At 39.7% G+C, this 15,849-nt stretch overlaps 1 protein-coding gene across 8 annotated transcripts in view; it reads right to left on the reverse strand.

The window, feature by feature from the left end:
- The window catches only part of JAKMIP1 (janus kinase and microtubule interacting protein 1), a 316,238-nt gene that overhangs the window by 56,941 nt on the left and 243,448 nt on the right, over positions 1-15,849 (reverse strand). For 5 of the 8 annotated variants that reach the window (XM_073342549.1, XM_073342544.1, XM_073342542.1 and 2 more), the window contains 3 exons: positions 12,127-12,192; positions 6,773-6,817; positions 831-2,912 (listed from right to left, as the gene is read on the reverse strand). In XM_073342549.1, the coding sequence (XP_073198650.1) occupies positions 2,880-2,912; positions 6,773-6,817; positions 12,127-12,192 (144 nt within the window). In that variant the 3' untranslated portion in view covers positions 831-2,879. Of the gene's footprint in view, positions 1-830; positions 2,913-6,772; positions 6,849-12,126; positions 12,193-15,849 lie in introns of those variants that run through there. The other 3 variants (XM_073342539.1, XM_073342540.1, XM_073342546.1) reach the window with 2 other exon arrangements.

The following is a 15,849-nucleotide window of genomic DNA, read 5'->3' on the forward strand; positions in this document are numbered from 1 at the left end:
GCAATTTACACAACCTATTGATCATAAAAATCCAGACAGCTCCATTGCATAATAGGAACAAACTTCAGTGCAAGGCTCATATTTCAAAAGTATTACCAACTCTGTATAAGTATCTGACAGACAAAGGACTTCCCTTCGTTAATTACACTGCGAATGAGGAGGATTAACCTAACCTGGATTTCTGTGTCTACTAGAAATAGGTTTAATAGATTCTAGGTGTACCCCATCCCATTGATATGCTTTGTGAATACATTAGATGTGTGTTCTTTTTTCCCCCTCTAATTTTTTTAACATGAATTTAGTGTATGTGCATTGCATGTCCTCACTTTAGATCTATCCTGCAAACTGAGGCCATGCAGCACCTCGCAAGGGTGCTAAGTGTGGTTTAAGGTTTTTATCTGCAGGACAATTACAGTACAGGTAACTGTAGAATTACCAGCTTCCAACCCATGTGCTTCACACCTGATCACGGAGAATGCAATGCATTCTTGCCTTCGCATATTTGAATGGGGAGGGAGAGAATCAGATGTCTACATTGATGTAAAACTTGTGTCAAGGAGGCCCAATATATTTTGCACAGGGTTTAATACAGTCAGTTAACAAGTGATGGTTACTCTCATTCCTACAAGAGATACCAATTATGAAAGGTTAGTAAGGTGAAAGTAAAAATCCCAGACTTCAAAAACCATGAATCCCATCAGCCCAGCAAAAAGACAAGACAAAATGCCACAAACTCTATAAGGAAAATTCCACCTGTATCAGCAGATTCCATTGCTGCAAAATATAACACATCAATTCAAACACAAGAATTAAAAGGTACAAAAACAAACCTGTTCCATACTTTTGCTGCTTTGCAATGAGACCATCTCCTGTCCTTCCAGAGCACTTACTGCTGAACCAAATGCTGAGTGACAGTTTTGTTCTTGTGCTTTTAGTTTTATTTCCAAATTGGTGATAAACAAGCAGAGTTTCGGTTTCTTTTCTATGTGAATGCACTTTTCAGTTGTGCTCTCCTTGCTTCTTTCCCATCACCTGCTTTAGGTATTGGCTTTCTTCAACAGTCTCAAGTTATGTCCTTCCTTTTTAATGCCTACACTTCTTTTTTGCAGTGAAGATGTCTTCGTTCCAAGTTCCATCACTGCACTGCTGAAGTCTTTAATTAGATATGAAATTTCTCTATTGTTTAAAAGGACAAGTTCTCTAAACACTCCATTTTCTATTTGATTCATGCACTCTGTAGGGGTTCAGAATTTTCCAGCCTATTGGATCATGCCTTTGACTTGCTTGATTCTATATAAATTCAATTGTGCTTTTTGTCATTAGAACAAATCATCTTCCTTCTGTTTACCTCCCCACATAAACCAGTTTTTCTTGCATAACAGTGAGTTAGCCTCTTGGAGTCCCAACATTTCTTCGGCAGCTAATCCTGACTGATATCTTTATTTGAAGTCTATGTTCCTTTTATTTCATAGCCCAACCAATAACTAGGTGGATCCTCCTACTCTGAGCCTTCTAGTCCTCTTTCACATCCAGTATTCAGCTCCCATCATATACCTTTCCCTCAGTTTTTTTTTGTCATTATCATTTTCATCCTGCCTCTAAAGTGCTAGAAACTATGAGAACTACCTCTAATTCTTGATATTGTCTTTCCAGATCTGAAATAATGCACTATAATTTATTATCCTTCCTTTGACAATAGGATCTCTGTTGGCATTCTAATCACTGTCCATCTTTAACAACTTTCTCCATATCTGATTATTTTTAATCTGTAATTTCATTTTGTCTGCTAGTTCAAATGGTCAATGTCAACATTTGTGTTTATCTAACTCTATTGGTTGGGGGTAGTGTCATGTTTACTTCTTTGTGGTTAATGTAATTATACTTTTCCTTTATTTCCCCCAGGAGCCCATTGTGTTTCTCTTTGTATTCCCTTTCAGATATTTCTTTTACCATCATGTTCCTGTACTTGCCTGTTCCTATGTTGAAATTTTAGGTCAATCTCCTCTTCATGCTTTAAGACATAATTGACTGTGGTGTACTGTATGCTCTGCAGTCATATGTTGTGCTTTCCTGAGCTTCCATTTCATCTCAAGATCATTCATTCTTCCAATGAAATCCTTCTAAGTGATTGCTTTAATTTTCAAGTGGCATTCAAATATTTGATTCTCTGATGCAACTCCTATCCTCCCCACAGTTTTACTTAATCCAATGAGTCTAGCTCCTTCTCTTGCTGCATGTTTACCTCTCTATGTCTCATAGACAACCACTAATTTCTGAGAACTCCACTTCACCTATTGGGTTGCTTTCACTAAACAGTTATTTCCTCTCTTTTCCTATCTGTGTGGTTTCAGAGTCTAACAATTTAATATAAATTTTACCAGTGTGTTTCTAAATCTCTTTTTCCAATTTTGTACAGTTTTTCCCCCTTCAGATATTTACTATGGCATTTACTGTCAGCATTTAACTTTTATATATATATTTTTAAAAGGAGCTTCTGTAGTTCTTCTGTGAAATACAAACCACCTTTGCTGAAAGCATGCAATATGGAGAAACAAAAGACATGGTATTATAAGGACATGGTATTATAATAAAACCATTTGGTAGATAATAGTTCATAAAGCAGTCAGTAATTGCACTTGATATTTTTTCCCAGTGTTTGATTCTTTTTTGTAAATTCTGTATAGATTTTCTTAGTGTTCATGGTGTGCTGGTCCTTATCTGATTATCAAATCATTCCAGTTTGAAACTATATCTTTACAAAATTCCTAATTTTAATTCAAATATCTTGCCGCTTGAAGTATTATGCAAACTGTTTCATGACAAAAATGCTCCAATTTAAAGCTGCTCAAATAATTATTTTCTGGTTTTTGCACATGGATTCAGTTGTTCACTCCATAGGCTCTTTTAATATCCTACAGGACAAAGAGAACATTATAAGTTAAATCTGCTTTATTTAGAAATTTATGTTGGCACCCATCCCAAGCACCCAAACATCACAACAACTTCTTAAAGGGTGGAGATCCTCCTGTCTTTACGACAGAAAACATGAAAGATTGGCATCACTAATAGATTCCAAACGTCCCTGCTTCTCTTCACCATGAGGTACAAGACTCCAGCTAAAAGTTAGCTGAATGCAGTTCCCTTAATATGACTAAGATCTTCTCTACACACACAAGTCGTATTGCTATACCACATAATTGACTGTTATACCACATAATTGCTATACCACATAATTAAAGTGGTACAACCTCCCTACTGCAGATGGAATACTATTACTATACATGTGCTTCCATAGCTTATTCCTGCATGGGAAGGGGAATAAGCTATATCGGTATAAGGCATCTTTATACCACCATGACTGCATCCACACTAGGGATTGTACCAGTACAACTATAGCAGTTAAAAACCCTCCGAACTGGCGTAATTGTACGTCTACAGAAATTGTGGACAGACCAGGCCTAGAACTATAGCTAGAGCTGGTCAACGTTTTATTTTTAATGTTCAAAATTGAAAAAAATGTTTAGTGACTTTTTTTCATACAAAAAAACTGGTTTATTACTAGCTTTTTTCTAAATTTTCAAATGGTAATATTTTTTCACAATTTTTTGAAAAAAATTGTTCAGCATTTTGTGACTAGCTCCAACGAAGGCCAGACTAAACAAAATCGGATGAAACTTTGCTAGAGAAAATGATTTGGGGGTTGCTTTTATTCTATACCCCATTCATACCCACCACCAGCCAAATTAGCTCTGTTTCTTTTGATTTTTAGCAAAACAGATTAAAATCTCCTCAGAGTGAGAAAACTCAACTCAAAGAGGCAAGTCACATCCCAACAGACTCTCCACTGCTCCAAACAGTTCCTCTCCACAAGACTTTACTGGGGCGATGGCAGAGGATAAGAATAACTTTTGTCTCAACCAGTCATAGCACGGGAATATACTTTTATCCATATGATAGGGATTCCACACAGATGCGTTAGCCCCTTCCTTATTGCTGTATTACTCACAGGTCACGGTAATGTGTGGACACCCACAATGATTAATTAGTTAATTAATGAGGCAAGCAAAAAGCTGGACAACAAAACTATATGGTAAATACAGAATATTATCCTTTTCTTAGGTATAACATTGCTCAGTACTGGAAAAGTGGCTGGTGTTCAACTTCAGCTTTGATTTTTCATTGGTCTTTTGTTTCACCATCTCAGCAAGACTATTTCACTCGCATCAAACCAACAAATAGTATTGGAATATATTGTGCCCATCAATACCCACCATTATTTTATTGAAGATCAATAAACAGCACAAGGAAAATGTAAAATACACATAGCAGTTCAACATATTGAAGGGCCTGCCCCAACTCCCATTTACAGCAATGAAGAGACAACCACTGATCTTACTGGGAGCCAGTAAGTCCCAAATAGAGTACAAGCCAAAGTGAGATTGAAATTTCATATTCTGTAAAAGTCAATAAACAAAAGCCCCTGTGACCTCAATATGTAGAAGAACGTTCATGGGTTCAAACTTAGATCTCAACATAAATCAAATATGTTGGTAATATTTCAGGGGTGACCATTATACTATCTCCTCCTCTGCATAGTGATATGAAAGTCTGGGTATCAAGGGTTTGCCCTGGAGAGGTGCTGATTATCTCCATCTCCCACTGTAGTCAATTTCCATCAGTGGAGTTCACAAAAGAGCCAAATGTAGTAAAAACACCTGCCCTCCTGTCATTTGATTGCAAGCAGTGCTGAGCACTCACAGTTTCCATTAACTTTAATGGGATTACTGGGTTCTCAGCACCAGTCAAAATAAGCAAGAGGGCAGAAGATGTGATTTCTGCATCAGGATCTTTGGAGATCATCAGTGGATATGGATAAGGATTCCAGAATGCTACTAATAGATGCATTTTCACCTGTTTGATAATGAAGCCTTGCAAAAAATCTATCAGACTCCTTCGGAGTCACAAGTCAGCCCTGTTTCCCATTGCAAAAAGGGAAAACTAAGCCATCTACAGCTACACATGGAACAAATTACATTCCCGTTCACACTGTTTCAGCTCTGCTGACCAGCATATTGTGGAGGGGTTGGGGAAAGAGCCAATGCTCAGCTTACTGCTGGCTCCATCCCAGCTACCTGAACGGGAAGGGAGCTAGCAGCTCTGTGGCCGCTTTCTCCGCTCGCATACAAACTGGTGATGAAAGTAACACACAGAGAAGTAAAGAGCTGCCTTGCACCCCTTTCCCTTGTGCAGGTGTATAAGGCAGGCCCTGTGTAAATTTGCATTACAACCTTTATAGCACAGGGTGAAATTTCATATTGCTTTGCTGAGATGCACACAGGTGATTCTTCTCTAAGCAAAAATGTAAAGGTTGAAATATTTAGGGCATGCATAATGTTAGTTTCAGGCTGAAAAAAGTTTGAGGAAAAGGGAGATAAAGAGTGAACAAATGACCTTTTTTTAAATTTGTGGGCCATCAGTTTTAATCCCTGGAGTTTAGAGTTAGGCATCATACTTAGGCACTTAAATGACAGTGACCTGGTTTTTAGATTTCAGAGTAACAGCCGTGTTAGTCTGTCTTAGCAAAAAGAAAAAGAGTACTTGTGGCACCTTAGAGACTAACCAATTTATTTGAGCATGAGCTTTCGTGAGCTACAGCTCACTTCATCGGATGCATACCGTATCATGCACATTGTAGGGAGAGTGGTCACTTTTGATAAGCTATTACCAGCAGGAGAGTGAGTTTGTGTGTGTGGTTTTTGGAGGGGGGTGAGGGAGTGAGAGAACCTGGATTTGTGCTGGAAATGACCCACCTTGATTATCATACACATTGTGAAGAGAGTGGTCACTTTGGATGGGCTATTACCAGCAGGAGAGTGAGTTTGTGGGGGGGGGCGGAGGGTGAGAAAACCTGGATTTGTGCTGGAAATGGCCCAACTTCATGATCACTTTAGATAAGCTATTACCAGCAGGACAATGGGGTGGGAGGGGGTATTGTTTCATGGTCTCTGTGTGTATATAATGTCTACTGCAGTTTCCACGGTATGCATCCGATGAAGTGAGCTGTAGCTCACAAAGGCTCATGCTCAAATAAATTGGTTAGTCTCTAAGGTGCCACAAGTACTCCTTTTCTTTCTGGTTTTTAGAAGTGCTAAGTTCCAGCAACCCCCCTGGAGTCAATAGGAGCAGTGGGTACTCAGCATCTTTGAAGATTGTTTTATTTAGGTACCCAAGTCAGAATTTAGGAGCCACATATTAGACACTGGGGGGATTTGATAGCTGCTTTCAATTACCTGAAAGGGGGTTCCAAAGAGGATGGATCTAGACTGTTCTCAGTGGTAGCAGATGACAGAACAAGGAGTAATGGTCTCAAGTTGCAGTAGGGGAGGTTTGGTTGGCTATTAGGAAAAACTTTTTAACTAGGAGGGTGGTAAAGCCCTGGAATGGGTTACCTAGGGAAGTGGGGGAATCTCCATCCTTAGAGGTTTTTAAGGTCAGGCTTGACAAAGCCCTGGCCTGGAATATTTAGTTGGGGATTGGTCCTGCTTTGAGCAGGGGGTTGGACTAGATGACCTCCTGAGGTCCCTTCCAACCCTGATATTCTACAATTCTATGATCCTGGTTTGAATATGTTGGTTGTTATTGTTTCTCTTCATGTAGGCATTCTTCACGGCACTCTTCACTATGGTCTTCATCACCTTGCAAAGAAGAGTCTCAAAATGCAGCAAGATCTAACAGTCAGATATTAAGTACATAAAATATAAAGAATACCAACCACATTTCTTGGCTCAGGCGTGTCATCAAGGCCACACAATGAATGCTAGTGAGAAAAACAAAAAAAGGAACAAAAACTATAAAATAAGATCAAAAGAAAATGAGAAAAAAGAAAAGAAAAAAGATGTAAGATATGTAATAAGGAATTCAGTGACATTATTTTACAGTAGTTAGCCCCAGTTGAATTGATTGTGAAAAGTATATACAGCATTCTGGGATTTTTCTTCTGATCTTACACTGAAAACTAGCAATATGTAAAATTCAATACTTGATGGTAACTTTGCAAACTGTAACACCCAAAGATTATGGACTCTAAATTTAAGGAATATGAGTCTAGGCAATGAGACCTGAGCACATGCTTACAGTTAATTATGTTCCTAAGTGCTTTTCTGATTCAGGTACAAATAAATGGAAGCCAAGGTTTAATAAATTAATTATAACAGGTGGGTGCAATCTTAAACAGGAAATACCCCTCAGATATAATCTGATGGAATACAAAACAAGTTTTGATATGTATTTTTCTCTAGATATATATTTTGATGGAGTCTCTTCCTTGTTGAGTAGGCAGGCTGGCATTCCACAACATTGTTGTGTATAATCTTAAGGAAGGAGACAGATTGGCTGAAGAACCCAAAGTGCAAAAATGCTAAATTACAAAAACAGAAAGTCAAGTGACAAAGAAACCTACCCACAACCACAGACTTCAGGAATAAATTACTACTGTGTCAAAAATGTACCACTTCACTTGGCAGCAAATTCATTATGCTCAGTGTCATCTGCATGCACAAATCACACTGCATTCACTGACATGATACATTTCCAGTAGAATAATGAACCAGAATTGATGCCATTCATTGATTCACTGGCTGCTTGACCTTTTCTGGGTGCAGTCAAATGTGGAATTTAGTACGTCAGTAGCCCACAGGAAGAAGCCTAAATACAGCTTAGGGCACACACACATGCACAAACATCAAAGAGCGTTAGAAATGCTATACCAATGTTATATCTCAGGGGTGGGCAAACTTTTTGGCCCGAGGGCCACATCAGGGTGCAAAACTGTATGGAGGGCCAGGTAGGGAAGGCTGTGCCCCCCAGACAGTCTGGCCCCCGCCCCCTATCTGCCTCCACCCACTTCCCACCCCCTGACTGCCCACCTCAGAACCCCCAACCCATCCAACCCCCCCCGCTCCTTGTCCCCTGACCGCCCCCTCCCGGCACCCCCTGCCCCTAACCGCCCCCCCAGGATCCCACCCCCATCTAACCCCCCCATCCCCGTTTTCTGTTCCCTGACCCCTATCCAAACCCCTGCCCCCTGACAGGCCCCCTGGAACTCTCACACCTATCCAACCCCCCTGCTCCCTGCCCCCTGACTGCCCCCCCAATCCCTATCCACACCCCTGCCCCTGACAGGCCCTCTGGGACCCCACCCCCTATCCAACACCCCCTGCTCCCAGTCTCCGGACTGCCCCGACCCCTATCCACACCCCCACCCCCTGATAGGCTCCCCGGACTCCCACACCCTATCCAACCCCCCCTTTTCCCCAACTGCCCCCCCAGAACGTCTGCCCCATCCAACCACCCCCCACCCTCTTATAATGCCACTCAGAGCAGCAGCAGCTCGCAGCCCCGCAGCCCGTGATGCGGCACAACTACGGAGGAGAGGGGACAGCAGGGGAGGGGCTGGGGGCTAGCCTCCCTGGCCAGGAGCTCAGGGACTGGGCAGGATGGTCCCGTGGGCCGGATGTGGCCCATGGGCCGTAGTTTGCCCACCTCTGTTATATCTGAAAGTAGTCACAGAAGCAGTGTCCAGCGACAGAAGCTGGAGATCACAAAAATAATTCTGTAGGGAAGAGTGGGCAATCACTGGCAGTAACAATGCCAGTTTATGCCAGACAGAGGGAAGTCCCCCAAAGAAGATGGCTCTCAGTTGGATAATTTCCTGCTATAGTAGTACAATATGGAACATAAATACATGTAACCTGTAACCAACATTCTGCGGAGTGAATGTGGTTAAGCTTTTTCTCCGTAACCTCTTTTGATACTTCCCTTCATTCACTGTCTTGGCGAGTCAGCATAGGAAATATTGACAACATCCATCTAAAAAATAGCACTCCCCCTCTTACATCTGTTTCATGAACTATAATTATTTTGTGCCCATGGATTAATAAAATATATTTTTGTCAGAATTCATCTCTTCATATTAAATATTAACATCAAGCTCATTCTAATATTGTGGAATGACCTTGGAGTGGATACTGTGGAAAAGTCAACACGGGGGAATAGGTCCAATATAGTGATAGCTGAGATACCACAGTGTTACTTCTGTACTTAGGTTAGATGTTAACTATGTTGTCTCGGACATCACTGATTGGTAACTACTGGCAAATACTTTCTTTTCAATGGCGATCAAAACCACTTGAGAAAAGCATCCCCTGCCCACCTAGAGAAGAACAAAGCGAGGAATAGAGAGAAAGAGCACCACTCTAGGCATGGATAGGAGGCCCCATCCTTTCTCTTAAGGCAGCCTGTTAAAACCAACCCAGGGTTGAGTCCTGGTAATTCAAGGAGGAGTCACGGTACCACTACAGATGAATGACTAAATGAAAGTGGCACCTCACTCCTCTACGTTTGACTGCTCAATTTAATCTCTGCAAAAGAGCTAAGTGTTTGCTTTTCTAAAGGATTTGTGTATATAGCACAAATGCATTTTTATAGACCTTACTTATCTGAAAGCCCCTTTTATTACAGGTGGTACTGGTGTCACTGCCTATTATTAAGGTTCTCCAACACTTACCATTATAAGACCCTGTTTTCTGTTGCTTGCAATTTTGTTAAATTGTAATAATTTGAGTTGAAGTTCTCCATGCCAGTTGTCTATCTCAGGGAAAATGGGGTTTTTTTGGAAAATGTCAGCCAAAATGGTTGCCAAAAATAAGGGTAGGGGAAAATACATGGTTTTGTCCATGTTGTAAAAATTTGAGAACTTTTCTTTTGAATGCTCTAGCACCGCCATGTTTCAGAGGAGGGACTTGACATTTGGCAAATCAAACCATAGAATTGCAAGTTGGGCACCCAGAAAATGAGGAATAGACACTAAGTATCCACCTCTGAAAAGTCTGGTTTAAATGACTTGCCCAGCATCACACAGGAACTCTGTGGCAGAGGCAGGGATAGAATCCAATTCTCCAAGGCAGCATTCAACTGCCTTCAACATGAAACCATCCTTTCTCTTCCTGTACAAGTGCACCTCATTCACTACACCCCTTCCATTTTCTAAAACAAATGAGGCAGGAGTCCTCAGGGACAACAGCCTCCTTTACTGTGTACCCCTGATTCATCACCAGTGCAGGTCCATTCTGTATACTGAGTGAGGATGGAGTTCTGTGGGAAAAATAGCTGTGATTATGTAATTAGAGACTGTATTGTAATGAATACCCACAAGGGGGCCTAATTAAGGTTGCAAATGCTATCTTAATTCTGGTGCTTCCTAACTTTTGCTTGTCTTTGCAACTTTAATAATTCTAGTAACATAATTGTGTGTGTTTGTGTAATCCAAATAGTGTCATGTCCCATGAGCTGGGAACCTGACCATGTTTCAGCCAATAGGGTGTGTCAGATAAGCGAGGTTTGGCAAAGGGACTCTCACTTAGCTTCTCCAAGTCCAGCTGGCCCAGCAAGCCTCAAGTGATTTAGCCCTGGGTTTCTCAGGTGATTTAACTGAGAGCCAGTGCTTAAAGTACCTCAACACTCCATCTTCCCTGCTGAGTCCTCCAGAACTAGTTGTCTACAATCAGGGAAACTAGGAGGCATTGAAGCCTGCAGTCCTGAGACCCCATGTGTCTGGCAACCCCACTGACGCAAAGCTTTTTGATTGTCATCTGAGACCATATGAACTTCTTCAAAGCATGGCGGCGTTTGAACCTAGGGTATCGATTTGGGACATCTCTACTCCTAAGCAAGGAATATATCCTACCTCCAACAGTCATCCCATACAATATGAAGTCTGCTCCTTTCCCATTCTCCTTTAACTATCTGTGTCTAAAACAATTTGAGCAATTGTTCATACCCAGGTTACCCTGATGTTAAGATGACTCCAGTGTTGCCAAATTTAAACCTGTTGTCTAGTTTTCTGCCTGTAAATCTGTGCACTTCTTTTATCTGGGCTATCCCCACCCCCACAATACCTCCTACTTTACATCTTTTTTCAGACCCTTCTACTTCCTTTCTAAATCTGATGTACAGCCAAAAACGAGGTAGCAAAATAATAACTGTGTGCAGATTAGAAAAAGTTAATATTCACATGTTCTTATAGTTTAAATAGTGCATTGGATATGGAGAGAATAGGCCGCATGAACCACGGAGGGCCAAATTCTGCTATCCATAAAATAAGGAGGAAGAACAGTTTTGTGCTATAGGACTATGACTAAAGACAACTGGTTGTATTCTCAGCTTTGCCACAGTTTTCTTTTGTAAACTTGGGGAAATCAATTAGGGTGTGAATCTATAGGACCGTATGACTTCAGTGGAAGTCTTGGGCATATAGTAACCTGGTTTAAGAATTAGGACCTCAATCTGTCGAGGCCCAGTTTTCAAATTTGGGAGCCTAAAGTTAGGCACCTGAATATCCACTTTACAATACAGGTTTTTTTAGTGCTTAAATATAGATTTGGTTTCCTTATTTTGGGCACTCACATTTGGAAACAGGCCTACAATGCCATATGATGGTGATAAGACAATTTCCCTACCTAACAGGTGTGGTCTGAGTCATTCAAGTTTATGCCTCACTGAGCCACTCAGACTAAATGTGCCCTGAAGCCAATGAGGCGGGGGGTTGCTCAGGTGTCCGGAATTTCCCCATAAAATATTTATGGTAATTGACTATTTCTTAAATCTAAATTAAAGGACATTCATATATTAGTCCATGTAAGTCAGATTTTTTTTTTCAAAACCCAGTTACTGAAAATGTAATCAATGGGTATTCTGACCTGGGTTTCTCTCAATATGTAATGACACAAAAGGTTTATACTCAAACCCCAAAGTGCATGGCAATTCTTTGTTAATTTAAAGTTTCTTTGAAATCTGAGTAAGAAAAGTTTACATGTTAATGTAGGTAATCCAGATCTAGTGACAGCACATGGCATTGCACTTCCACAGTGCACTGGGGCTTCCTGAAAGCAGCTGCAGAAAACTGTACATTGAAAAGGAAGTGGGGTTAAAAAAATGATGAGCAGTTTCCAAACTTAGATCTTTCATGCCTAGAAATTATACCTCTGACATTTGAGGACAAAAGCTGTGAGATTAGAAGGCCACATTATAGGACAAAACTCAGGTATGACTATTGCTCAGCACATTTACCTTTTCCTCTATTTCTTTGAGTTGCCGCTTTTGAAGTTCTATTTTATCTTCTAGCTCTCGAATCCGCTACAACAAACAGGCAAAATAGAATGTAAAATGTTTGTAAAAACCAATATTTATCCAAGAAAATGCAACTTTTAAAAACCATGGATGAAAAGATACTCATTAATGCATTCAGGAGTTTTATACACACAAAATACCGTGCACAGTTTAGGCCAGATACTCATCTGGAGTATATCAGCGTAGCGCCATTTAAATCTTTGTCTCATTGACTTCAACGGCGTTACAGTGATTTACCACAGAAGTGGATCTGGCCCATTCTGTTTATTAGCAGAAACACTCAAGTCTTAGAATATGGGCTTTCCCCATCACCATATTGCCAGTTACATACAGACAAAGGGCAAGATTAGTACCAAAATCTTGTGGCTAAGAGTGAAATGACCTTTTCCAGGATTATTGGAGGGTTTTCACTTACCCAGCTAATTTCTAGTGGATAATATTTTACTTCACTTTAATCCCCTTTCTCTCTTTTTTTTACAACATAGCTATTCTTTTGGGGATACTCATGTGATATCAGTAGAAGATGCTAGCAGATCTGGGCCTACGGTCATTCCTCATAGAGCCTGAGAAGATCATCTTGACAATGCTCTGAGCAGGAATCCTGAGAAAAGTTCATCCTATGTAAGGACCAGTTCCAACTCCCACCAAAGTCAGTGGAGAGGTTCAATGGGAGTTAAATTGGGCTATAAATGAGGATGCAGTTCTCCCTATTTTTAAGTAGCCTTCAAAGAATTAGATTTTTGTTGGTAAACGTCAATTTCACTGTACACACACACAAATTGGCATAGATAATAATCAAAATGTATAGATAGGCAAAGTAAGACAAATGCTGCTTGGGAACTTATTAGAGTTTGATTTAAGTATATTTACTTTGTATATTTTGAGAGTTGATGATGACCATTTGTGTTTTTAATGGTTATAAAAGCTTTAATTTCCTGAATCTCAGCATCTACTGTCATTAAATAGTTATTGTCTTCCCCCCACTCCCCGATAATTTCCCATAATGGTGAAAATTTAAATAGATGAAAATTTTAAAAGTGCTTACAAATAAACATTGACACGATTCTTTAAAATTATTAAACATTAAAATATAAATTCTGCCATCCCTACCATTAAGAATTATCTCACGTTTTGTTTCCAGAAAGGGTTCCTAAAATGACAAGTGTTGGCTCTACATTTCCTACCTTCCTTCAGTCCTTTTTTCTCCTGTATATAAATCACATCCCTTCATTTCCTTTTATGTATTTCTAGGCCTTCTAGAGTGGGTATTTTATTATGTTTTTAGTATACTGTGTTTGTCTTAATTACAGGTACTTTGCTCTGAGTGCTTTGCTTGTGGGGTCCTATATAAATAACATTAAATTTAATCAGTCTTGTTACCCAACCACCTAGCATTGTTCAATCCTTCTGAAATTTCTCACAATCCTCTCTAGCCTTTATTAATCTCATATGACATAAAATAATTGAACCTTTTTCCACCTCACTATCCACCCTTTCTTCTAGCTCAGTGGTAAATATAACAAAGAACACTGGTCCTAGTATGGAATCTTGGAGCAGGTTTGACAATGTTGTCCTTGGGCTAAGGAAGAGTTGAAAAACAACCACAGCTTTCTTCGCTCTGACTGATTCATCAGAAAAGGGACTTAAACTGAACTTTATTAACACAAGGAAGATTAAAAAACAAGATCCAAAGCAACTCAAAACATTGGTTTCAACCACCAGAGGCCTTTCTAGCTTTCAGCAAGTCGGGCAGGGAGAGCACAAGCCTTTCCTTCTCCTTTCACTTTTATAGCCCATCCCAGATCACCTATGTGGTAAGCAGAGAACTGGGCTCTCCTAATAACCCCTGAAAATTTGGGACTCAGGGAGTAACTTTATATCTTGTCACATGTAGAGAAACTTCTCCTCAGCCTCTTCTATAGCTAAATTTGGTTTTGCGAACATAGATCTGAAGGCCAGAAAGGATAATTATGGTAATTTTGCATAATACGGATCATAGAACCTCACCCAATAACTTCTGCCTTAAGTTCATAACTTCTGTTTGCACTAGAGCAGGTGTTTTAGAAAGATATCCAGCCTTGATTTAAACAGTTTGAATGATGGAGAATGCACCACACATCCCTAGGTACATGCAACAGTCCCAGGGAAGAAACAAGTATAATGAGAATACAGAATTGTCTTGAGAATCACAGAAAGATGGAGTTATACATTTCAAATCCAGAGACAATGCTCCAAATTTAGGTTTTTTCACATCTTGGCCCATCTCTATTTAGTCTTACTTTAACATGTCACTTTGCACACAGATATTTCATGGAGAAGTGGTCAGCTACAGCTTCTACAGTTGCACAGTGTTGTACGTTTCTGTATCAATACTGGTTTTGAATGACGTGATTGAAATATAGTCAACCAAAATTCCTGTTGTATCATGCTGAGCCACAGAGAGACAGATGGATGTTCAGAGTTATTCCGAAAATAATTAATACATATATAAAAACCAGATTGCTGTCATGCGAAAGTGGCATGTGTACCTTTGACAACAGTAATAAATGCCCAGAGCAGAGCTGAATTAATTTCACTCATCCCCGTTAGATCTGGATTAACAAATGCTTTATCTATGCCTCAACTGAGACATATCAAGCTATCAGATGATCATTTTTCTATATATTGCAGGGATTTTGCTGTCACCATAAGCAGCCCATGTGATGAGAAACAGCAAATATAATCACCTTTGAGATTATGAATATAAGATAATGTTTCCCTCCATATTATTTTAAATTATGTTTTGTTGATTGCCACTTACAACCATATCCCAAGTTTGAGTGACAGACTGTTTAATTCCCTGCACTGCCCGTCTGTGGTCTTTGTGATAGAATTTGACCATGCTGAGATAACTGTGGGGGGGGAAGAAATATCCTATCACATGCACACTTTTTTAATATATCCTTGATATCACTATCACGTGCACACTTTTTAATATATCCTTCAAACCTGTCTCTTATGGATATGTCAGAACTTTAAAAGAACACCTTATTGACCCAATGTGTTTCTAATCTTAAGAGGGAAACCCCAAGCACTGTAGCAAATGCTTTATATAAAAGAACATTTTTATTAGGACTGATCAGAATTTTGCAAATTTTGACAAAATTTCAATATGGGGAGAAAAATCAGGGCAATTTTTGACTAAAGATTTATGAAGCTTTCTCCCTGTTTTTTAACCAGCTATAGTCCTGATCAAATTTTTTCTAATTAAATTACCCTCCTCTATCATTTTTAAGTTGCATAACAAATAAGTAAGATGATGGAGCTAAACATCAACCAGCTCATGTTCTACTATTCAGTGTAATCACCTCCAGTTAAAATATTGAATTTCTCTTTTAGACTTTTTACTTGTGTTGTGTGCCTTTACTTGCACTTGGTGTGTTTGCTAAGCACGTTAACATTAAGAGTGAATCAGCATAATATATAAAGCATGACAAAAGAAAAGATGATTGTTTGAATGTGATAGGAGTTAAGTTAAGGTTCAACACAGAATGGACAACTGTCCAGTGCCCAAAAGGTATATTGAGCAGTAGCTTGTGCCTCTGTGGGACTGATTGTTTGCATGTGTATTCAATTTTTTTTTAAATACAAGCAAAAGCCTTAGAGAAGAGAGAGTTTCTTCCC

Source organism: Lepidochelys kempii, chromosome 4, assembly GCF_965140265.1.
Source record: "Lepidochelys kempii isolate rLepKem1 chromosome 4, rLepKem1.hap2, whole genome shotgun sequence".
Classification (NCBI taxonomy): Eukaryota; Metazoa; Chordata; order Testudines; family Cheloniidae; genus Lepidochelys; species Lepidochelys kempii.